Source organism: Balearica regulorum, chromosome Z (assembly GCF_011004875.1).
Source record: "Balearica regulorum gibbericeps isolate bBalReg1 chromosome Z, bBalReg1.pri, whole genome shotgun sequence".
NCBI classification, from domain to species: Eukaryota; Metazoa; Chordata; class Aves; order Gruiformes; family Gruidae; genus Balearica; species Balearica regulorum.
The window spans coordinates 30,034,587-30,061,572 of NC_046220.1; the positions used below are offsets into that span (position 1 = coordinate 30,034,587).

Genomic DNA, 26,986 nt, shown 5'->3' on the forward strand with positions numbered 1-26,986 from the left:
TTTGTTAGCATGGCTGTTCAGAGAAGTCTGCTAACACATCTCTCCAAAAGTTTTAGCTAGCAGTGCATTTTATTCAGAATTGACAGTAAACAGCCCACAGTAAAATACAGCATCGTGCTAAACACTAAGGTCGCTGTAGTCCCATAAACTGTTGAAATCTCTGTCTTTTGGGATTGTAGTGGATAAGAAAACTGCACAGCTCTGTAGACAAGCTGGCTGCAAGGGGCAGTGCCTGTCATTTGCCTCAGGTATCTGCTGGGTTAACAAATCAAAGGACAATCTGTTCTTGGCCAGCCAACCCCTTCCAAATTGCTGGCAGAATTCCCCATCACATGAGATCTCATTTATCTGAAAATTTTAGCTCTTTCCTAAGACCTTTAAACAAATTTAACTAGTAATTTTGATACCAGTGGTATTCAAAATTGCCATGATCTAGGCAAATACACATCTTTCTTCACATACTCACAAGTAAGTAAAAATTACAAATAATTACTCATTATTGAAGGTACAGTATATAAGAGATAACAACTCCTGCAGAAAAAAACATACCTACATCAATAATGCATGTGCTAACAAGATAAAAGTCAGGAAAAATTGCTTCTTGGGATTAAAGATGCATAAATTCATCTTAAAAATTTAATTACATTGGCAAAATAAAAAATAAATGCTATAGAAGAGTTATGAGCAGTAAGACTTCTATGTTTTGTGCAACTATAGAAAATATGAAGATTCCATATCAATTTATTACTTAAACTCAATTGACTGAAAGGAAAGCTAGAAATATTCCAGCATTGCAGCAAGAAGTCTAGAAATACTGCAGCAAGTACATGTCATATTCAATAGGCAATTAAGAGAAAATAACAAGTCTTCCCAGAGCCTTCTCTTCTCCAGGCTGAACAAAACAATGAAACTCCTCCAAAAAACCTAAAAGACCTGAAACTCCAGCTATTATAACCACAGGTTGCACAAAATACCTGAGCCAACGTTAAGAACATGCTATGACTACAGGTCTCCTGGACACTTACAAGTCCTCAGGCACAAGAGCATTCCCCAAGTATGTTCACATGAGGCCCAGACTACAGAGCAATCACCGTAACTCCCAAGGCTTTCTTGGAAAAGAAAATGGGTACCCAGCCGTACAGAAATTGCGGTATTCTGGCTAGGTAGGAAATATTCAGGAGCCTAGGAAGCCATGAGCTGTACCTCCACTATCGTTTGGATAGGGATTTAAATGTCTTAATGCAGAGTAACTACTTGTTTCTGACCAAAGGAACAGAAACCAATACCTCAAGCAATACCTCTCCATCTAGTGCAACCTCATAGATCTAGAATCATAGAATCATGGAATGGTTTGGTTTGGAAGGAACCTCAAAGATCATCTAGTTCCAACCCCCCTGCCATGGGCAGTGACACCCTCCACTAGAACAGGTTGCTCACCCCATTCAACCTAGCCTTAAACACATCCAGGGAGGGGACATCCACAACTTCTCTGGGAAATCTGTTCCACTGCCTCACTGCCCTCACAGTAAAGAATTACTTCCTAACATCTCATCTAAATCTACCCTCCTTCAGCTTAAACCCATTACCCCTTGTCCTATCACTACACTCCCTGATAAAGAGTCACTCTCTGCCTTTCCTGTAGCCTGGAAGGCTGCTATAAGGTCTTCCCAGAGCCTTCTCTTCTCCAGGCTGAACAATCCCAACTGTCTCAGCCTGTCTTCAGAGGAGAGGTGCTCCAGCTCTCTGATCAGCTTTGTGGCCCTCCTCTGGACTTGCTCCAACAGGTCCATCTCTTTCTTGTACTGGGGACGCCAGAGCTGGATGCAGTACTTTCGGTCGGGTCTCACAGGAGCAGAGTAGAGGGGCAGAATCACTTCCCTTGACCTGATGGCCATGCTGTTTTTGATGCAGCCCAGGATATGGTTGGCTTTCTGGGCTGCAAACACACTCTGCCGGCTCATGTTGAGCTTCTCATCAATCAATACCCCCAAGTCCTTCTTGGGGCTGCTTTCAATCCATTCTCTGCCCAGCCCATAGTTATGCTTGGGATTGCCCTGACCCACATGCCTTGACCCAACAAGGACCTTACACTTGGCCTTGTTGAACTTCATGCAGTTCACAGGGGCACATCTCTCAAGTCTGTCAAGGTCCTTCTGGATGGCATCCCCTTCCCTCCAGTGCATCGACCACACCACACAGCTTGGTGTTGTCAGCAAACTTGGTGAGGGTAAACTCGATCCCACTGTCCATGTTGCCCACAAAGATGTTAAACAGTGCCGGTTCCAATACCGACCCCTGAGGAACACCACTTGTCACTGATCTCCACTCGGACATCAAGCCATTGTCCAAGATTGTTTGGACATTGAGACCCAGACCAAGATCATTTATGCATGTTATTTCATGATTATCACATGGAAACAGGCTGTAGAGCAAGAACCAACATGGCTCTCCCAGCTAACTGCCCAGCTTACACCCCATAAAGTCAAACTTCTGCTTTTGATCCAGTCAAAGTAGCAGGCTTTTTCCTGCAAAATGGTATCACTCTAAGAGGAGAGGCACAATCTGCTCACAACTCAGAACAGTATATTGTTTATTACCAGAAGTGAGAAGTAAAAGAGGAGGCTTCCCATCTCCTAAATACAGAAAGGACTCAAAACTCAGATCTACTGTATCCTGCATAAAAGCTCTCGCTCTCTAGTCTGTGTGAAAAAGAATGACCATTTGAGAAGATGATTTTTTTTTTTTTCCCCAAAATGCCCCACAACTTTATCATGAGTTAGTTTCACTGTACAAACAACTTCAGCCTGGAACAAGCGCTTCAGATTAGGTAGAAGGAAAAAAGTTTAGTTTTTCAATGTGTCCCTTTGGTCTAATAGCAACTGCTTCTCTCACATTTTCTCTGTAACACACTTGTGAACTACTTGCTTTGAAAGGTTTCATGGGCCATGTGCTAAAGAAAGATGTGGAGCGTGAGGTCTGTCTATGTGCAACTGGCTCACATATGTAAATAAATCATACACACATTCAACAAAATTATATACACATACACTCTCACAAATCCAGAAAGCATCTGCTTCTGTTGGTACTATTCTCTCCCTCCCCTAATTAATAAGAATAAATCTACCCCATTCACAAAAACAAGTTCTTTGTTCTCTCCAAACAAGTTTGGTTGTGTAGCATCTTTCAATCCAGCCTACAACAGTAGCAGACAACAAACAATACCTACTTAGATTGCCTCTTCTAGTTCTGCATGAAAAGCTATTATTTCCAATAGTCATCCTTCAACACCTTCAGCACAGACATTCATTCCTTCTAGTAATTACAGTTCAGCACTGGCAATACACATTTTCTTGATAGGTAGCCAGTCTTTGATACCAATTTGTTTCAAAACCAGCAGCATAAATACCTGTCCCAGAACACCTAGTCTGATACAGGAGTACTGTAGAAGCAAGAGATCCTGTTGTAACTCCTCATATTGCTGAGAAGTTGTCATATTGCTGAGAGAATAGTTTCTTGGTGTCACACAGCTACAACTCTACCAAAGGCAGCTTGTGCATAACCCAAGAGTATCAGAAAGCCCCACATAATCATGTGTTTTATCTTTGTTTCATTATCTAGTTAGTTTAGGATTTGACTTAAAATTCTCAAATATTGCTGTAAAGTCATATTTTTTATTGCTTCGACACCCCTTTAAGGCTATGCCCATACCATGAATGTTTTGGTGATATTATCTAACCGTATGTCACACCAGCAAATTGCTTCTAGCACAGACAGAGCTTTTATGCATGTAACTTACTGCAGTCCCATTTAATAAAATGACCTGTAGCAGCAGAGTAAGGAACTGGTCTTGCTGGTACAACAGTATCAGTTAGAAATTGCAGATATTTATACTCCCCTGGCAAAACGGTTATGCCAGCATGTGCTAATCAGTTATGCACAGCTTGAGTTATTTTGAAATTTCAGGCTAGTAGTAGAGATAATGAAACTTACTTCAAGCAAATATTTGAATCTCTGTTGACAGACTATTTGAATTAACTCAGAGTCTTGGCCATAAGATTATTAGAACAGAATAAGCTGACTTTCCCATTTTAGAGCATAAGAGAAAGTGAAAGGATGACAGGAAATTAACATGACAGAATAATAATGTCCTTACAGAAGAGTTTGCATCTTCACTCATTTTCATACACATCATGGTTTGCTATTCATCAGAGACCTCTCTCCCCTTTCCCAGTGCACACATCATGCATACTTTTCATTTTCTCTCATTTTCTCACTCCCAAACACATGCAGTCATGTGTGCTCTAACTCATTTATCACTAATAAAGAAGAACAACCAGCTTTACTTTATGTGAACAACTTTTGCTAATACAGAAGATTTCACTTTTAGATAAGCAGTGACAATGTAATACAATGCCTAGAAGATAAATATAGAGCCTGATGGAAGAAGTTACATGTCATTTATTTAGCCCCTATTAATAAAAACAAAAGAGCCTTGCTTTGCTAATTCATCTTTGATTTCAACCTATGGATAGATGCCTAATTATAAACACAGTACTTTCAAAATGGAAAAAAACCCAAAACCCTGTCACATTTATTCTGTAACCATATAAAATCATAAGAGCAGTGTAAGTCTTCAGGAATAACCACACAACCACAGAAAAATTTAGGCTGGAAGGGATCTCCAGAGATCAGCTATGCCACCTTCTGCTCCAGTCAGGGCAAGTGTTGAAGATCGATCAGCTCTGTTAGAGCCATTTCCAGCTATGTTTTGTAAATGTCTGTCTCCACAGCCTCTCTCGGCAACCTCTTCCAGTGCTAAGCATTCTTGCTGAAATTTTTTCCCTTATGCCCAACTGAAATTTCCTTGAATGCAAGTTACAACTCTTGTCTTTCATCCTGTCATAGCACATCTCTAAGGAAAGTCTGGCTTCTTTGCAGCCCCTGAGGCACTGGAAGACTGCAGCTGCATCCTCTGTTTACCTTTCTTTACCTATGAAATAACCCAATTCCTTCTGCCTCACCCCAAATATCATATAATTCAGCTTCCTAGACATGTCAGTGCACCTCCACTATTTCTTTCCACTTTGTCAGTATCTCACTTATACCGTTAGGAGACCAAAAAAAAATGCCTATAAATGTGCACTCATTATGGTTTGTTTCCTGAGAAAACACTAATTTCTCACAACAACATTAAAAACACCCTCAGTTCATGCTGATGTCAAAAGACTGAGATGTCCTCTATCCTTTGATGAAGAGGAGCTGATGATGAAGCAAGAACACCACAATGTCATCTTTCACAAAAGCCATTTTTCCCCTGTCCATTGAAAACTATTAAGTCATGACTATGTGCCAAATTTTTGTTGAAACCCTTGTACTTCAACACCTTCTCCTACCTGCCATTGTGGAAGATGCATTAGGACTGTTTCATACAGTTCTTCTAAGTGTCAATCATAGAACAAGAACACTGTTATGAAAATAATTTCAATTCAGTGTCAGACCCATATGGAAGCTCAAGACATATTACTAAGTGAAACTGGGATGAACTGTGCTAATGTTTTAAAATGGAAAATTAAGTACTGCACGCAGTAAGTAATTAAGCAACTACAAAGACAGAGAGGTACAAGAAACCGATTGTAATTATTAAGTTGAACTAAAAAACCGACCCAAAGATTTTTACTTTCAAATATAGTTGGACATTAAGAAGCAATGTCTGTTCCTCAATGGACAGTTCTCTCTTCTGAGAGGTGAAATGGCAGCCTCATCGTGCCACCTTGCAGTCAACTGTAAGTTACTGCTGCAAGAACAATCAGATATGCTTTTGCTGAGGGTTGTTTTTAACTACTACCTACATATCTTAAAAATGTTTGCTACAGTAGATCTTCACAGTGAGATTTGTATATTACCTGTAACAACACCACAGTACTGATTCTGAGAAGCTGGCTTTTCAGTAATTTTCTCCTCTACGGACCTTTTTCGTCTGTACACCCTGTGTGCATGACCTGTCACAGCCAAAGTGCGATTGAGTGGCTCAATAAATATGAAGTCTTCATTAATCTGTATAAACCCCATCTGCAAAGGAAAACAAAAGGAACACATAAGATAAAAATTTAAGAAAGTATGAAATTGTGCACAGTCCTGCAGAAGAAAAAAAATCCACAAAACTCCATTTAAGAAAACTCTTTGTTTTAATAACCTTTGTTTTAATAACCTTAGTCACCTTACCAGTAAGGTGACTACCTTTATATTTCACATGCCTTTCTATTTAAGTGAACTAGAATAAATTGCATTTATTTCAACTAAATCTGAGTGGGTGGGTGGCTACACGCCAGTAGCAGATGCACGGTAAAAGATCTGGAATGTTAAAAGTTTGCTTTGGGAGACCCATAGGGTCATTTAAGTATGTACAGCATGTACAGAAAAGTCTATACACTAGTTTTATTACTCAGTGTATTGACACATTTTTAGATAACTATATTTATTGACATTACAGGAATTATTTAGGACATAAGAATATATCCTGAATAGTTATGAAGCTGGAAAAGACATCGTGTGTCTTTTTACACTTTTTTAAAAATTTTTTAAAAAAAAAAAAGTAGTATAAAAAAAGGCAGCAATCCCTCCTTGGTTGCCAGCAGCTAAAACAGAAAAACATTTTAATACAGCCATTTAGTTAGTTAGCTCCCCCCTCCTACACCAACATATTTATACACACTAACATACATAAAAAGCTAACACACCAGATGCATATCTAATATTATAGGAGTGTGGCCAAAGTTAAAAAAAATACTATAAAATGTATGTATATAAATACCATACGAATCTAACTTGGCTCAAATTGTTAAGCTGCCAATACACACAAGTTCCTATCAAGAGCAGAGCTAGAGACAGCAAGGTTTAGTGGGTTTTTTTTCCTTGTAGAAACTGCCATCAGCAAGACAGACCTTTCTCATTCTCTAAACTTAAAAACCTATTAAACAGTTTTGCTACGTAAAGAAAACAATGTGGTTCATCTCGCTAACAGAAGCAAAGAGCTTTTCTGTATGTCTTCTTGTAGTAAGAATGGAAAGAAACAAAATTAATTTTGTTTCTTCTGGAAGTACGTAGATGGCATTATCACACTGGATATCCTGCCTGACCTATGAATAAATCATCAGAAAGAAATGCCAATGCAAGCAAGAAAACAAGATTTTATAGGTGTTACAAAATACAATTTCCTTCAAACATAAGTAGGCATTACTTTAAAAAGAAAAAACCCAAAACAATCTCTCTGTACTATCACATTAAATAAACGTGAATACATGTATTTAATTTTTCTATCAGCTACACTAGTTGCAGAATGCTGAACAGATATTGAAAGGTCATCATAAACATTGTATAGAAACATAAGAGTAGCTGGGTTGGTTTGGCTGTTCTGTTCCCTTTTTGCACTTACTTTTTAGGTCAGTTTATCTTCATCATAAGCTTTAAATGTTACACGTTTAGAAAATTAGCTACTTATGTATTGCCAGGTACTTCCCTACACTTACCAGATACCACTTCTATATGTCTTGAATAATGTAACCTTTACATAACAATTAACTTTTCTAATATAAACTATAAATTATGTTAAATGAAATTTTATTTAGAAGCATAGCTCTCAAATACCAGTAAAATGCTTAAACTGTTTTAGATTCGATTTTTATCTAATGCTCAATTTCACTCAGGCATAGATTTTTTTTGTTGTTTTAAAAATCATTATTTAGCCTATGAAAGATGCTGATAAACTTTGGATACAGAACAGGAATAGGAGCCCATGAGGTGGTGCTGCATGTTTCCCCTTTCCACCTACAAAAACCAAGGCCTTAGTCCACCTTGAACAAAGGCTCAACCATAGCACATTTGCTGTATTTCTGTCTTCATTCTCTTTGCTGCAAAATGAAACCAGGGCTTTAAGATGCTGTTCTTCAGATTGACAACTAGACATACTGAGAAGCTGTGCTAGGACCACTAACGCTATGTTTTCTTTCAGCTCCTTGCATAAACTGAAGTTTAATCTATTGGTAGGGAACTCCAAAAATTATTACCAGTCTCTCGAGTCAGCAGTTAAAGAACTAGACATTGATGTAAAGTTTATGGAATAAAATTAACCTCAGTTATATATGTTCAAATGGGTAATTTTCAGACAAATCTGGATAACCAAATAATCTCTGTCATCATTTTGACTGATTTTGAAAAAAAAAAAAAAAAAAAGGTGACTATTTCTCCATCCCTCGGACAATTTCATGGGTAGAAAAGGGAAGATGAAGCTGTATCCTTGCCAACCATGCCCTTATGTTTTCATAATCATTAGAAGTGGAGTTAAGATCTTCTACCGTAAAGCTAAACACACAAAGCAGAGAAAATCAAAGCCATGCATTAAAGTACCACAGTTTCAATGTGTTTTCAGATATTGGATGACTGGGCCAAAGACAGGCTTTAGGCAGTTCAAATGGCAAAACCTCCATGCCATGACAATGCACAGCAAAACAAAGATTCAAATATATATATAAAAAAAAATTAGTATGCATCTGGGGTAGAAGTGTGAGTTCTGAAGAACTGATCCTTCTCCCACCAGTTTCATCAGAAAAGCTACCACTGCCCACAGCTGCAACTGAAAGGCTACCAGGATGGTGGTCTCCTTTCATGAAAATGTAACATAACATGCCTTTCTTTCCCCTGCATTCATGTATCCCTGCATTTTCAAGTTTCTTACCTGAAATAAGCAAAACTTAAATGTAGCACACATACATCTTGGTGGAGTTCAAGCCTAAGACAACTTCATTTTGCAAAAAAAATTTCTTCAGATCTCCTAAGTAAGGATCAACTGGATACTTGCTCTGCATTTTATTTACTTTATGCAGTAGTGTGAGACCTTAAGCAGAGGGCAGACTTCATCAAATGAGCATTTAAAGCATTACATGGGACTAAGTATGGACACTCTGAAAGGGATTCACATCCACTACGTGTATTTTAAAGTGGACATTTGCCCTCATAAATGAAAGCTTTCCACAACATATATTCACTTTCTTAAAAGAAACAAACACAAAAAGGCCATGTGGAAACACTAGTGCTGAACGAAAATGAACTTTTTATCTCATCTAAAATAAAAATAGTTCATATCTGAAATATGCCAATAATCACAAAAAGTAAGCAGATCAGAATTCTTCTGAAATATGGTTTTTTTCATACATCCAGTTGGAAATATCATAGATGAGAGATGAAGAACAAAAAATATCTGAATATTTTGGGCAATTGCATCTGATAAAAGATATTATAACGGAAACTGCTATGTCATCTGATTTCTAACACCTATGTTAGAGCACTCAAGCTAATCTTTTCTGCCCAGCACTTCTTTCCTAAAAGGACAGCAATTTCTTTTTTTCCTATTTGGAGCATATATAAGCATTTTACATTCTGTCATGCATCCTATGAAAACGTGAAGTAAATCTACTGTTTCTGATAAAGTTCTATTACCTTGAGAAGTTATACAAACATAAAAGCAAAGTAAATTTGTGAAGACCACCTATGCATATAGTTACCAGATACTGGGTATAAGCCAGGAAATGTCAAGATTGGCAAACATTTCTTTAAATTCTTATATACTCTTCCTTGCATACCAAATCAGAGTGGCAGCTTGTTATCATTCAAAGTTGAAACAATGCGGATTTTGAACATAATATTATTTCTTGCCAAATTCATAGAAATAAGGCAGCAAAGGAATGTAAGAAAAGTGAATATGCTTTCCTAAGAACAGGAATTGAGAAGTAACAAAAGAAGAAAACATATTTTCCTTGTTATTCATTATCGCAAAAACCCCAGGATGACAGAAGAATATCCACAAGCATGTACAACAGTCAAAATGGGAATGACTTAATGTCTGTTATCCCAGAGAACAGATGGGGCACAGATAATACTGTGTCAACAAGGAGACCTTACATACCACAAGACAGTTATGAAATAGCATTTTGCCAATATATTGTGTTGTTTTTGTCACAGAGATTCATTGAAATGCAATAATAAATGCAGACTACATAACACAGACTCCAAAAGAAATGTCAGAACATTAAGGCTTTATTTTTTTAAACAGTATTTGCCAGCTCCAAAGGATGAGCCTCAGTAGTCTACAATTTATCATTAGTCGCTTATGTAGTAGCATAATCCTGAGGCTTGACATGTCAAAACAAAATATTTCATTCACTAAACAATTCACCACTGTGGTGGGTTAACCTTGGCCAGCTGCCTGAGCCTCACCTAGCCACTCTCCTACTCCCCCTCCCCAACAGAACACAGGGAAGAAATAAGATTTAAAAAAAAAGTCATGGGTCGAGATAAGGACAGGGAGATCATTTAGCTATTACCATCACAGGCAAATAAAACTTGCCTTGCAGAAAATTAATTTAATTTATTGCCAATTAAACCAGATTTGGATAGTGAGAAACAAAGACAAATGAAAACACCACCTTCCCCTTCACTCCAAGTGGCACAGGATGGGTGGGGAACAGGGGGTATCATCAGCATATAAGTTTCTCTCTGCTGCTCCCTCATCCTCACACTTTACCCCTGCTCCCTCTCCATAGGCTGGAGTCCTTCAGGATAAGCCTGCTCCAGCCTCCTGGTCTCCACAGCCTGCAGTGTCCTCCAGGGCATGCCCACCTGCTCTGGCCTGGGCGTCCCCATGGAGCACCTGCAGGGGGAATATCTTCTCTGGCACCTGGAACTCCATCTCCTCCTCCTCCTCCTCCTCAACCCTTGGAGTCTGCAGGGATGCTTCTTTCACTTTTATCCCTCATTCCTCACAGTGCTGGGCAGAATTTTACCCATTCCTTTTCCCAGGGGTGTTGTCATCTTGAATGAGAGGCTCAGCCGTGCCCTGCGGCAGGTCCATTGGAGCCCACTGGAACTGGCTGTGGCCGGCACAGGGCAGCCCCTGCTGTCATCCCACAGAGGCCATCTGTACAGAGCTACATACCTGTCCCCCCCTCTTGCAGGTTACTACTACCACTGCATGCTTGCATGCACGCAGGCATACCTAATAACGGTGTTTTCCCCTAAATGATCGGTAGATTCAAAATTTCCTAATTCTCACCTTTCTCACCTGATGTAAACTCCCACCATGTTACCTATTTTCTGTTTTCTCACTACTCTTTTGTTTCTTCATCCATTCAACAGGCATCTTAAACTAGATTTCAGTAATAAATGGACATAGAGTTGCCATGTCATGACCCCAATAAAAATTTTCCCTGCAGTCTACTCTCTGCTGTCTTGTGTGCAAGGACAGGCTGTATGAAACTCTCACCATAGTGCCCAAGGCAAGCAGCCATACTGTCATAGGAAAAATGCATCCCCATCGGATTTAGAAAATGTACATATAGTTTAATAAACATATTACGACCATCAGCACCAAAATAATAATATCATCTGCAGTACAAAAATGAAAGGTTTTCTTCAATATACAGTGCAAAAGACAATTATTGTTTACTAGTTCAATACGTACTACTTTTGAAACACATTCTGGTAATCTTAGACTTTGTACTATTTGTAAAAAGTCCCAGAATTGAAGATTTATTCTTGACTAAAGGGGCAAAAGTTTTGATTTGCATACCAGTATCCCACTCTGAAGAAGGTTTTCCCCCATGATTTTAAAAGTCCAGATTAAATTTAGTATCATGATTCTGACAATGCTATCAAGACCTGACTTTGGCTGAAATACAATAAAAATTAAAGTCTCCAGCTCTTACTAATGCATATAATAAAGCAAGCTCAAACAACTTTTCAAACTGCATAAATAACAAGGTAAGAACATCACACGTTCTTGTTATTCAAACACACTACAGCTTTCCATCTTTAAGTACCTTCATTGCTGAAGGCTGAAGAAACAATTCATAAGTGCCAGCAACTTCTGCCTTCAATTAACTGCATTTCTGGGCTTTGGACGGCATACACATTGTACTTCTAGATGCTTTCTCTGTCTACCTGCTCACGCCACTGTGCTGCGTAGAGTTAGGAAAAGTGACAGTGGGGAGAGAGTCAGTACTATCTCTGCTGACTGGCTTTCAGTGGCCAACATAGCATTCAATCCAAATCCAATCCTTTCTGGGATTTTATTTTTAATGGTAGGGCTGCACCCTAAGGAAATACACATACATGCATAACACCATACATTATAGCCCTGATAGAGGAAAATCATTCAGATTGTAATGCAGACTACTGAGTTAAAAGCATGCGTTCAGGTACTGGTCCCCAAATTTAAGATCTGTAGAAACAATTTTTCCATGGCCTTTAAACTCTTCCAAACTACTCAGCTTCCAGTCTAGTTTAAGATATAGACCACCTTGAATCTTTAGGAAAATCATTCTCTATAAGGCGCTGCTCTCATGACGTTTAAGATGGTGAATACTTTTATCAAAACAAGCTGATGTTGCACATGCAAAAGGATTTCTTCATTTTTGTTAGATACGAATGAAGTAGAATAGTGAAGCACACAAAATTGAGATGGGCTTGCACATACTGACAGAGTTCAACAGCTTGCTATTATTGACATAACCTTACTCAACTGAGCAAGAATCTCTCAAGATGACAGTGGAGAGTGAAGTGTAAGCTGATCACAGAAAGGACACAAATCAAAAGGAATCTGATTTGTGGAAAAGAAAATTAAGTTAAGAATACCAATAGATAAAGAAACTATAGAAATCAGGTCCACACAGAGGGTCTGTGGCTGTTAGCACTCAAACTTCCATTTGCCTATTAATTCACTGTCAGCCAAACCCTAAGATGTTTGGCACTTTCTCCAGATTCCAAATTTCATGTTTCCTAGCAGAAATAAAATATTTCCTTTTTTAGACCTAAGTCTCTCTCTATAAACACATTATTAGAAATTACTGTTGTATTTGGTACCAGCGCTGCTTAAATTGCCCATATTCTAATATTTGTTACAATTTTTAAACTGTCTTCACAGTGCAGATATCTAAACAAAGTACAGTCTACTTAAGAAGTGACCACAAACAATCATTGATTACCTCCACAATAAAAATATTTTAATAATGCTGTGCATGCAATAAATTATTTTGTAACACTGTTTGTCAAGGAAATTTTCCATCTAGCAAAGTTGTCTTCTCCCTGTTTTGACAGGCTGGCTGATCACTGGCACCACTGATAAAATTTCTGATTGACAATATTAAGACCGCAATCACATCTATGTTAAGTACATATGAACAGCTGGACTGGGTCAGAACAAAGGTCCACCCTGTACATTATCCTCTCTCTGACAGGGCATAACAGATAACAAGAAAGAACATAAGAACAGAACAAACATGTAGTTTACATGCTCACAGCTTACAGTAGGGAACTGGTACCAGTAGCTTTACAGTAGGCATAAACTTTAACTACAGCGGAAATAAAAAGAACAATTCTTCCTCCTCTCATTAGAAGATTACAAGTCAAAAAGCACTATTAAAGAGTTATTTTCCATGCAAGAAAGACTGAAGTTCTAGAGTATGAAAAAGGCTGACAAGATACAAAAGTAAAACTAGTTAGCTTTCTTTTTCCAACCACAGTGAATGAGATCTCAAAAATATATCAAGACCATTAATAAAAATTATAGTAAGAAAAATATGGAAAAGTATCTATTAAGATGAGGTTTTGGGCAACCTGTTCTGGGGGAGGGTATCCCTGCCCATGGCGGGGGGGGGTGGAACTAGATGATCTTTGAAGTCCCTTCCAACCCAAACCATTCTATGATTCTAAGATCCTAACATATTGAAGTGTGGAGAGGGGGTTATTTAACTTTCCGTGACTTATAGACTCTATTTGCTTTGACAATTATTTTAGAAAGCATTCTTTTTTTCCCACTTTATAATGAGTTACATACAAACACTGTTCTTGTGATCCCTGCACTGCAAGCGCTTACAGACATTGTTGGTTACATCCAGTGCTGTCTTTCAGCAGGCCAGAACTCAAAGAAGCGAACAGATTCATAGCTTTGGAAATGATTCAATGTTGTCAAATATTTACTAGCAATCTCACAATCTGTAAAAGGTTGACAGCCTCCTAAATATCACTTGAATGCTGTGACAAATTTAACATACCTTGGAAACAAGGCAATTGAGGCAGCATGATACATGGTCACAACTGTGAAACTGGCAGGATTGTGAAACACCTATTGATTTTTATTCAAGTTTGTAGACATTCACTACGACCTTAAGAAAGGCTGCTTTGATACACCCACATTTTCCCTCATTAAACTGAACATCAACTTGTATCTCGCAGTCTAAAGTTCCTTCGCATATCTCAGTTCTTCCATCCCACTCCACAAATGCCTTTCTTATCAGCACGCACCACAACCAGACCTTCACCCCTAAAACCTCCAACACTTTTACCAGCAATACTTCTTGCCTGCCTCCACTGCCTCTCCCCTTATGGACAGCTGGACTGCCCATATATCTTGCAGGTGATGTGAGGCACAAGAAGTAATTTCTTTACATGAGCCACTGCTATTCAGCTACTTGTTGGCATCTTGCCTCTGTGCAAGGTAGAATTTCCTAATGCTTCAACTGCCATTGTAAGACAACAGATATTCAAGGTACAGTTTAGTCTGGAGGATGTAAGTTACATCACCTGTAATTTTATCAGACAGTCTCTAAAATGGCAACATGTTAGCAGTTTAGTAGCCACTTCTGTAACTTTTATTAAAATGCCTTAAGAATATTTATTAATGGTCACATATATAAAGCATTTCATATTTATGAAACCCAACTGGAAACACATGAACTATCATTTGACTTTAAGATCAATTCAGTATAGCTGTACACTCTGAAGATTACTATGCAACATTCAATAATACCATTTTAAGACATATCCCATTATACATGGTGTATTGCAACAAGATACAGATAGAATTAATTCTTCAACCCCTTTTTTCATAAAAATGCTTTGGAAATCTATTAATCCTACTTCAACTTTTCCCTATACTTTCTGAATTATGCTTATAAATTAAAAGTTACAACTCAAAGTTAAATCAGCTCCATTAGAAACATGCCTATTTTATTGTATGTGTAGTTAAGTCATAACTTAAAAAAAACCCAACAGGATACCAAATATTGCAGCACTGCCAAAATAAAGTTCCAACAGCAACATTAACTTTTGCTCAGACTGACATTCTATCAACTCTGCAACATGAATGCTATATTAGTTTTTTAAAAAAAAACTTAGAATAGATTTTCAAGTAAAAAAGAAGATGCATCTCCTTGTGGAGAAAGCTCTTCCTGCCAAACCTAGAAAACAAAACCTTTTATCTGCCCTGTACAAGGTTCTATACCTTTCCATTTTCTACTTACTGAAGAGTGGTGGAGAAGCAGCACATTTAGATGGTGATAAGAACATCCCACCAGCAACATATTGTTTCACAGCCATGCTCCAAACTCACTGGCTACAAGCTTCCCATAATAGTTACAGGTTCTGAATTTTAGTTATTCAGTTCTCAATGGCGTGCAGCTTATCTTGTTGAATGACTTGGGTTCTTCTAAGCGCATTTTGCCACAATACAGCTAAGCTAAGGCATTTGAGTTTCAGCTGGAAAGTTGGTGACAGGCTGTATTCTCTCCAAAAACCTGCTCACCCAAATGATCCCAATCTGTTGAATAAGAAGCTCACATTTCTTTTCCTTAGATAAACATCTGAGATTAGAAGATAAACCTCTAAGATGAGAACACATATCTCTAAACTGCAGACTGCACTTCTAAGATACAAAAGGCACAAAAAATTCTACATAAGCTTATTTACATACTGGCCATTTACCGAATATAAATACCCTAAAGTTACATGGCTAGCTTTTCACATTTGGGATGTGTTTTTAATTTATGCGAAAAGCATATGCATAAATGTCTCAGTTCTGTTTAATGTATTCTTTGTGATGGACTTAGATTTTACTGGAAGTTAGACAAAAATGCTTCAGTATAAGTTATATCATTAGGCGATTAAGTCCACAGGTTATAATGATCAGTACTCATGCCTCCAAGATAAAGACTCAAAAGTCAGACTTTTTGCAGGGAAGTTTGGGAAATTCTTTTGTCACGTCTGAGACAGATTACAGCTTGAAGTTTAATTGTCTGCACAGCTGCAATACCTTAAGGTAGAGGATGCATTTTGCACAGCTATAGTAAGGTGAAAAACCAACAAAAATGGATATTATAAAATCAACATAAGCATAGACAGTTCAAACTGTGATTTTCCAATCATTTCAGAAAAGCTTTTCAATGCTTCAGGTAAACTTCTCATCAACAGCACTAAGCTTTAAAGTGTTTCAATGAATTCCAGCTTTAAAGAAAGGGAAAAGCTGTAAAGGCATAAATATCAAGAAGGGCCTATGTCAAAAACCTACCCATATTCCTACAATGTTATAATCTCCTTATCCATGTTTTACATCTGTTTTTTGTTTCAGCTTTGTCACTTTTATCATAGGTCCCATAGTATCTGGGTTTATCATCTCTTTTGCTTTCTTCTGTCTCATGGAGTTTTCTAACTCTGCAACAATCCATGCCAAAGACAAAAAGCTGAAATATTCCCCACGATACAATACATGATCATCATCATAAATGTGTAATGATGATACCATATTTCTATTTCATGGACTTTATACCAAATAAGTTTTAGCCTTCATAATTTATGGCTAAGATTCTTTGTAATCAAGATATTACACAAAAGGGTGTGTTATGTAGTGGTACACAATTCACAAGGGTGAACACAAGGGTACACTCATCAGCAGTGAAACTCATGAACCTAACACAAGTCCCTCCAAGTGCCACAGCTTTCTGTGCAATGTAACAGGCTGGTTATCAGGTTCAAGTGACCACCTCATCACATGCCAATTACTCACTGTTCCTCTTATTAGAAATATCAACTGGCTATAGATTCTTGCAACAATACTGTCACATCACTCAGGGAGTCCACTTGTTCAGCTTGTGCCACTGTTTCCAGAAAAGTCAGTGCATTTCCAACTACTGTATGCTTGCCCTTTGATCTCCAGAAGAATTCAGTAGAACTGAGAGAGCAATTGTCAAATGCTGAAATTATGTGTTAAGCCCCCTTTCCTTTCCTCTGTCCAAGAAGCTCTTGCCCAGGTTCTGGTTGATAAAAATGTGGCTTAAAGGATCAAAAAATCCCCAAACTTAAGAAGCACCTGTGACAAAGGAAAACACACCCCAATACACAAAAAAGTTGTGTATTCTGTGAAAGACAATGCAGGCAGGCAAAGACCACTTTCTACCAAGTCAATCATCTGGACTTCTCCAGTGCTGTTTGGAGGACTTGTTATTAACACAGGCCATATGTATTTTTCTTAACAAATGACATTGTCTTGAAAGAAGCACCAGCTGAGAGAACAATTGGCTGATTCCTCTAGTGACTTACCTAGCACAATGGAAGTTCAATTTTTTTATTACTGTCTCAAAATCATAAAAAGCTATGTAATCTTTCTACTTTGTGATCTTATACTAATCAAACAAAGAGAATTATACATCACTTGTGAAATTGTAGGTTTCCTTATAAATGCCACTTGAATATTAAAAAGAGACTCAGCTAAACTCAACTTGGTAAAGCAAATCAAATTTTCTCTTTATGTCACGTGCAGCATGCATTATGTCATTATTTTCATTGTACTACCTTAATTCTCACTACTTAAGTCCTGTAGTATTGAAAAATTAACAAAGGGTAAGAAACAGTCTAGAACAGAGAATGCAAATTACCTTTGTATTTTAGATGTGTTAGATCCACAGATCAAGTCCAGCCCCCTATGCATTCAAGACTTCATAAAAGAGAGGCTTTCTTATAAAGCTTACCCTTGTAACACAGATCCTTTATAAGCCTACATTTCTTTTTAACGTATTTCCTTCTTGTTACTGTTAATTAAAGTATTTTCAATAGTTTCAATAGAACTGTTGATCTATTATTTTATTATTCCTAGTTGAAATTTGTTTCAGATTTTTCTGTTCTAATAGTTGGATATCTTTCCAATTTTGTAACCTTAATTTATTCATGGCCATTATTTTAGATCCATCTGATCCTGGGTCTACATTGTTTCCCTCCTTGGCCAGCTTTCCAGGCTCCTTGATACACACTCCAGTGTTTTTGTAAAAGGTAATCATATTGTATCACAGTTTCTGCTGTGTGATGATGAATACACCAGCCTTTGACTGTTGCTTGATGAAATAGGCTTTACTACTATAATTATCCTTGTAGCCACAACTGAATTCCTCTCTGAACATCAGCAAACAGAACTGCAAGCCATATCTCAGCTATCATTTCACTGCAACTTCGTGAAATGACAATAAAGTTTCTGTATCCCCACTAATGTCCTTCACCAGTTAGATGCATCTTTCACACCCACATTGTGCCTGATGGCTCATAATGATCCTGTGATCAGCAAATACACAATCTTTTCCTCCTCCTGTCAGTGCCAGCTAAGTCATCAGTCTATAAAGCAACTCTATAAATGCAGTATAAAAGTAGTCACACTAGAAGCCTTTAGTCTGTTTAATTCTCCTGTGTCTCCAAGCTCTGAATTTACCACTAAAGCCAAGTCAACTCCCCAGGTCTTACTTCCGATCTCACCTCCTGTTCATACAAAGCATCCTAGTTAGGTTCTTCATGACTGGAACTGGCCAGGAGGTTTCCAGCAAAAGAGAGCTTTTTCCTTCAAAAATAGTGAATCATCAAAAAGAATATGCTCTTTATCATCTAAAACACTGCCTTCTCCATAGATTATTATATGAACAAAAGTCACACTGAAAACCAGGCAAAATTTACTGGACTTCTGTCTCTCAATGTCAGCTAAATCTGTGAGAGTGGGACTTCAGAATGATCACACCAAGTTACACCAAAGGTGCATCTTCCATTGAAAGACAGCCAGCTTCACATGGAGAATTAAGTCTTTAAGAAGTGAGAAAGCTCAGAACAGTCAAACACATAATAGGATTACTAGGTATAACAGAATTCCCATTTGTTATTTTAAAGTCATCGTTATATCTGACATTCTGTTTTTACAAAAATACCTTTTTTTCCATCTCAGTTTCCTAGATCTAACTAGTTTTGTCTGTGAGTCTTTGATGCTACTCACTTTTCCTGTATTGTAAGGCATACAACATTTTACTAGCTAGATATGGTGGTGAAAATTGTTTCTCCTAAGTAATGTGCCAGCAGGTTCATTACAAAATAATGTATAAGCTTTCATAGATTCTCCCTAAAAAAACCCCAACAAACCCCACAAAAAACTTTAAAAAGAACTTCACTGAAATTAAACACATGAAATTCTTTTCACAGATTTACTGCCTCAACAGCACATTGTAAACAAACTCCACTATACGTTCTTTTTTAGCAGTTACCCAGAAGCATAGTTTAATTGTAGTTTGCTCTAGTCAAATTAGTTGTGTCAAAACACTGGAGGAGACTCAATGCTTTAAAACACAGAACTCATCCCAAACCCTTTTAAGTCTTGCACTGAGAAGGCACAGCATAATTTAAACATATATAAAAAAAATTCAAAATCACTAGTGCACAATAACTCAAATTTCAAAATATTAAATGTTAAAAGGTGGTGTCTTGGTGTTGAGCAAAACACTACAGTTCTCAAGAGGACTCTTTCCGAAGCAACTACAGAAATCTTTATAAACAATCACCACCCTACACAGACTGTCCCATGAACTAGATGTGTGTATGCTGTTCCTTCTCTCCATAGAGACAAGTCTGATCTGTTCCAGTTTGAGGTAACTGAAGTATCTTTAATAATAATTCATTGTAAACTACTACCATAAAGCAATTCTAAGTGCTGTTTTCAAATGCTTCACATAGATAAGTAATAAATATGAATTACACTTCTAAAGCTAAATGTACCATTCTTGTTGTAAAGTCTATTTTTCTAAAAATTAGATGGCACCCAAATCAACTGTGTCTAACTGCAGAAACTTATTCCCAATGTGTCACACGAAGATAATTCTGTTACCTAATGATTTGCACTATTGATACTGGTAACCCTCTGTGTTGGGTTTGCGTGGCAAGGTTTTGGTAGCGGGGGGGCTACAGGTGTGGCTTCTGTGAGAAGCTGCTAGAAGCTTCCCCTGTGTCTGACAGAGCCAATGCCAGCCGGCTCCAAGACGGACCCGCCGCTGGCCAAGGCCAAGCCAATCAGCGCCTCTGTGATAACATATTTAAGAAAGACAAAAACAGCTACAGAAAGCTTTTGCAGCCAGAGAGAGGAGTGAGAAGCTGTCAGAAACTCTGCAGACACCAAGGTCAGTGAAGAAGGAGGGGGAGGAGGTGCTCCAGGCACTGGAGCAGAGATCCCCCTGCAGCCTGTGGTGAAGACCATGGTGAGGCAGGCTGTCCCCCTGCAGCCCATGGAGGAAGGATGAGGGGGTGTAGAGATTCTACCTGCAGCCCGTGGAGGACCCCACGCTGGAGCAGGTGGAGGCACCTGAAGGAGGCTGTGGCCCATGGGAAGCCTGCGCTGGAGCAAGCTCCTGGCCGGACCTGTGGACCCATGGAGAGAGGAGCCCATGCCAGAGCAGGTTTGCTGGCAGGACTTGTGACCCCGTGGGGGACCCACGCTGGAGCAGTCTGCTCCTGAAGGTCTGCACCCCATGGGGAGACCCACGCTGGAGCAGTTCATGAAGGACTGTAGCCCGTGGGAGAGACTCACGTTGGAGAAGGTCGTGAAGGACTGTCTCCCATGAGAGGGACCCCACGCTGGAGCAGGGGAACAATGAGAGGAGTCCTCCCCCTGAGGAGGAAGAAGTGGCAGAAACACCGTGTGATGAACTGACCGTAACCCCCATTCCCCGTCCCCCTGTGCCGCTGAGGGGGGCGGAGGTTGAAGCCGGGAGTGAAGTTGAGCCCGGGAAGATGGGAGGGGTGGAGGGAGGTGTTTTAAGATTTGGTTTTATTTCTCATTCCTCTACTCTGTTTTGCTTAGTAATAAATTAGATGAATTCCCTCTCTTGCGATGATAATCCGTGAATGATCTCTCCCTGTCCTTATCTCGACCCACGAGCTTTTTTTTCGTTGTACTTTTTCTCCCCTGTCTAATGAAGGAGGGGAGTGATAGGGCAGCTCTGGTGGGCACCTGGCCCTCAGCCAGGGTCAACCCACCACACCCTCAGATAATTTAAAATTGGGGGGGTTGAACAGGTGTGACTGGACAAAGAATGTCATCTCTGAGCCAGATAAAAACAAAAAGAACAGGCATAGCCAACAAGAGCTCCAGCATCTTTACTGAAGCCACAGAATGATGGAAATGTGGGTCTCAAAGATATCAGTCATTCACATGACCTCATTTTAGTGCCATCCAACCTATACATATAAAAGATATGTATAAATATATATTTATGAACAGTTATCAGCAGGAACCTCATTAAATTCAGCAAGGATTCAGTTCCTGGGACAGATTCACCTCTGCACTAGTATGGGCTTCCTATTGGGTGGGTGGGTGGATGGATGAATGGATCGATTGACGGATAGATGGTGAGCAGATCTGCTAAAATGCACCCTGTGGTCCTTGTGAGCAGTAGGTGGAGCATGGAATGCAACAAAGGGACGTATGCAAATAAAGAGAAAAAGCATGATGAAAAATCTACGTAACCTACCTACTGAGTTGTAACATGCATTCAGAAAGAAAGAAAATTTACTCAAATATGTTTGTCCAAGGTATTAAAAAAAAAATCATCAGTGCTGCAGTCCTGCAGGAATAATAGAATATTTCTGTGTAAACAATTTCTAAAAGATGTTAACAGCTCGTTCAGTACTTCCTCGGTTTAGGGTGAATAATCACTACACCTCTGTTCTGCTGCAATTTGTTTTTTTCTGGTCATAACAGCTGATCTACACCATTGTTTACACCAGCATCATCACCTCTCACAATGGGGACATGTACTTGGCTGTGATGTTGTACTAAGTTGATACTGTCCTGATCTCTGAATTCTAGTCCAATTCTATTATTTACTTTTTCTCTGTCTTTGGTTTAAGTTTTGAATTCTAATCTTGTTCTCTCACTGACTTGCAATATAAATTTGGCCCAGATATTTATGCTCATGTATTCTTAACTAGCATTCAGTTCGGTGAGTGTGTATGTATATGCTAAATACTAATAATCTGAGAAATTCTAAACTAGTGGCTGTATTTTAAAATTTGGACATAAACCACAATTTAAAGCCTAGCTTTCAATTGCAACATCTACAAAACAAACAATTGCAGTTGCATGCCAACAAACATACATGAAAACTGTTTGACAGAAGCATAAATACTCTAAATGCCTCTTTTTTTTTCTTGTTACCATGTTACACAGCTAAAATTACTGTGTAAATAAACATTTTTTTTTACTGAAGTGCAGCTACCCAGATTCCAAATACACATTCTTCACAGCTATACATCTATCAATCTATCAAGTGTTTAGGCTCTATATCCTTTAAACAAAGGGAGAAAAAAGCAGAGGAGAGACAGAGAGAGAATAGACTATAGAGATGGTCTGGATTTTGAGTTTGCAGTACATAAAATTCCATTTTCTTTCACATGCACAGTTTCATGTTCACTCAAGAAAAGTATTCTACAGATGTATCTTTAAAATCATAAATTCAAAATTATTAACACCTAAAGATTTATGCTTAGAAATTACAAACTAAGAAACGTAGACTTACCACAGGCACGTCCTTACTGCTTTTCTTTATGCAGTACTCGGGCAGTTTATGAGGTACAGAAAGCCTACTACTCTTAGCACAGGTGACTTAATTTTATAAAATTTAAAAATCAAATTAGAATTTCTGATCAAGTGCATTTCACTGTTGAAATGGAAGTAAAATTTTACATTATGTATGTGATAGTCGATTTAAAACCTATTTTCAAGACACATTGGGTTGAAGGCACACTGAAAAAGCTTGATTTTTAAACTAACTTAAATTAAAAAACTGTATTGTATGCATTTGCTCCAGGTAACTATGCAAGGATTGACTAATATCACTAAGAATAGAGACAACGATTGGCAAGCCAAACTTCGTCAGTGGTGCAGCTATTAAATGTGCAGAATATCCATAACTTGTGTGTGTGTGCACACAAGGCACACTCTGCAATCCTTAAGAAAATAAATATGATATTTTCAACATTAGATGTCTAAAACAATACAGATTTTACAGCAACCATGTCTATGTCACAAAAGAAAACATAACTTATTCTGCCAGCCCACCACGTAATATATTACTGGTCTCTCTCTGATCATTTCTCCCTTCACTCAGTAGCTCCTACTCTTTATCTCAGAAAGCTTTAAAGTTTGTCTATTTGTTCCAGTGACATAAACTGAATTAATAAAATAGGTATCTTTTGCCCACAAACCTTGCCTAACATTAAGAATTTATTATTTTTTTAAGAATAATGATATTAAAGACCATCCTATGTCTCTTTCAAAACCACTGTGCTTATCTCAACTATGATCAAGCCCTGATATTACAGTAAGAAGGTAATCATATTACAGTTAAGATCAGAAGAGACTGTCTCAATTTTAGAATGTTAAAAGGGAAGACAAATGAGGTGGTTGTTATGGAAAAATCATTTCATGGATAAAACCCTCCAAACTCTCAATCTGCTCAGGTCAATACAGTATTTCACCCTCTCTGTCTAAACCCTAAGCAGATCCACATCTGCTTTCAAATCAATTTAGATCAATCGTAGTACTGTGATAATAAATATAAAAAATATGTTATATAATCAAAATTCTAATTTTATGGTATGTAGGAAAAAAACACTGCCTATATGTTATGTTACAAAATGAACTTATTTTTAAAATAATAATTAATAAATGGAGCTAGAGCTAGTAAAGAGAAGAAAACTAGAAGGCAATATGTGTGCAATATTAATGAACTGGTCACCTAGCTTATTCCTCTTCACTTCCATGAAAAAATACTACAAAACAGAAATCAATTTAATTAAAATGGAATTTATTATTCTACTAAGAGAAAACATAAACTTTCTCGCAGCTCTAATTGGTCAACTACAACCAGAACCTATTTTTTTTTAAAGAAGTTCTGTCAGTGGTCTCCCAGCATTTTGGCCTTCAGGTTTCATGTTTTGATCTGTCCTTATGCGGGCTAGAGAATTACCTTCTTATTTTTATGAGTTCTCATTTTCACATAAGCCTGTGTTTCAAGAAGCTGGAAGACACCATAATAGTACAGCAACTCACATGGGCCACGCTTTCAGTTTGGTTCGTCAAAAACACAATGATCAGAGCTGACCATGATTCAAGCACAGTTTCCAAATGAACTAAAGGAAGTAACTACCATTACAAAAGGAAGCATTAACCAACTACCCAGGCTGCCAAACCAAAGGAAAAAATTCAAAGATATCAAATGCTTGAGTCCTATGAACAAAGACCTTCATTTTGATCCCTACACAATCATACATAAACACGTTTTATGTGGTTGCATGACTTCAATTCCATTGTTGGTGCATGCACCAACTGACTAATGAATAAAGTTGCTTCTTGTCCGTTGTCTGAAGTGTTCTGGAAAGCCTTATTTTATTTGCTTCAAAAAGTATTCTGGAGCAACATGCTCAGCCAACCATGGAATGTTAATATAGACCAATAAAATAAACTATAATCAAACTGAAAATGAAGATACAATCATCCTTCAACAAGCATGATACAGCCCTTTACTTGCACAATTCAAGATGGAACTGGCATAAAAATCTATTTTTAAAACAGCCACCTAACTTGCAAATTATGTCTCATTTTTTAGACATAAAAAAATTTTTAGACATAAAAAATTATGTCAAGTTGTCATAACTAAGTGATACATGATATTAACAATCACTTTGTTTTGTTTATCAAGTACATGCTAAATTAAATGGAACACCGTTACTGATCTACTATTAAAAAAAAAATAAAATTCACAAACCCAAACATATCCCTTTTCCAAAATAAATCCAACAGCTTCTTTAAAGTAAGCCAGGATTTAAAAAACTTTATTCCATAAAACTTAAGTTAAAAATTTTTTACAATAAACTGGTTTAGTGATATTCCAGATTATTTATTGTATAACAACATTTCAGTAATTATTAATATTGTATAAGAAATTCCCTTTGCATTGCTAAACACAACTAGTCCTAGAAAAAGCAACACCTATGGAAATATATCACCTAAGGAAAAAAAATCCTTGCAATTAAAGACTCAGTGCTTGTAAGTGTTTCTTTAGAGCATTCTGGTGTAATATGAATAACTTCAGCACTTTTTGTAATAAGACTAAAACACACTCTTCTGAAGTATGAATCAAACTGCTATACCTTTACCTAATGAAACTGCATTAACTCCACTTCTTTAGTGCAAGCCTGGATTTAACCCCATCAGAATCTGAAATGCTATTTTATGCAGGCAAAAATGTAATAGTACACAAAGGATGAGCACAAAGCATTCTACACTGAGTCTCATGCAGGAAAGTTAAATGGAAAATATCAGCAACTGCATATGTAACCTACATTAGATAAAATACCTAGACTAGTACCAAAAAGACCAATACAAGGGATCTAAGTTTAAATTGATTCATCCATGTAAAACACTCCAATACTGCATACCAATGAGCTACCATTGTTGAAACCCATGTGCTTTCATTGCAGCGACAGAAGGATGTGGCACAGCTCCAAAACCCACCCCACCATTGCCCATAGAGAAATTTAATCTCTGCTAATCCTTATTGAAATAACTATCCATGAGTCCATTATTTTGGTTTTCTTCTGAGAGAAGGGCTGAACTGCATTCAAAGACTATTTAATTCAAGGCAATGCTCCATGAAAATCAGTTTTGTTCAAATTTACAATTTGCCAAAACTAGTAACTGTGCAAAACAGTAATTCAAGAAAGAAAAATAAACTATATTTATGGGCATAGAACTATAATTCAACAAATCATGTTGAATTATATTAAAAATAAAGTTATATTAAAAATACATTAAAATAAAGTTATGCTTAGGCTTTTTATGATTCTATCTAGAATTACATGAATGCAGAACTGGTGGCTTTAAGAGAAATAAATAAGACTCTCACAATTTACTATCATTTTAGATTCACAATGCTTAAAAAAGTTAAAAATATATAGAAGTCATATACTTCTATGACTCCACTCCTGACAGAAATTCATATCTAATTTTTTTCCAAACTATGCATAGTCTTTTGCTTTTACTTTCTAAGCCTAGATTCTCCTTCCCCTTCTTGGGAAAAAAAAAAAATTAATCTACCTTTTGTTACACATAGAAACTAAAGTTCTGCTACTATTATGAAAGAAGGAATAGTATCTAATTATTTTTCAAGAACTATTATTTTAACTAAAAGGAAAAAAAAATTTCGGAAAAAGGCTATTTTCCTTTTTTTAAAAGCTAGAGAGCTTGATTTTATGTGCTTAAGAATACAAATGGTGAGCAGAATGGAGTTTTGATATTAGCATATCGAACCAAGTAGCATCAGTCCATCTGGGCAACTTAAGCAAACTTGTTTATATGAAACAATAAAAAGATTTATCACCAGAAATGAAATAAGAAAGGGAATTATTTCCTTCCATTATTTCCAATGCAAATAATTTAGTATTAGAAGCAAAAAAACGCCAAAGGGACATAGAAGAAATCTTTGTTATTATGCTTCCTTAGATAGGTTACTGCAGAACAAAGAGGTGACAAGAGTAAAAAATAGAAACATGCTAGGACTATCAGCCAGAAACTGGAAAACTAAGTTTACTTTTAACTCCCTCACACCCCTTGTATGTTACTTAAGAAATATTTGGGGTGAGGTCCATTTACATCATACAGGGACAAAAGAGATTGGGGATCTATCTAGGCATAAAAAAACCTAAAAATTTCCCACCCCTTAACTTGCAACAAGCTTGTAAATTCTCAGAAGATTTAAAAAATTGCCTAAGTTAGCAGAGTTTCACACAGAGCTTACAACAGAAGCAT

The 26,986-nt window shown here is 37.5% G+C and overlaps 1 protein-coding gene across 3 annotated transcripts in view; it reads right to left on the minus strand.

The window, feature by feature from the left end:
• The window catches only part of ADAMTS19 (ADAM metallopeptidase with thrombospondin type 1 motif 19), a 154,951-nt gene that overhangs the window by 114,020 nt on the left and 13,945 nt on the right, over positions 1-26,986 (minus strand). For all 3 annotated transcript variants that reach the window (XM_075740365.1, XM_075740363.1, XM_075740364.1), the window contains one exon: positions 5,904-6,069. In XM_075740365.1, coding sequence (XP_075596480.1) covers positions 5,904-6,069 — 166 coding nt within the window. The remainder of the gene's footprint in view (positions 1-5,903; positions 6,070-26,986) is intronic.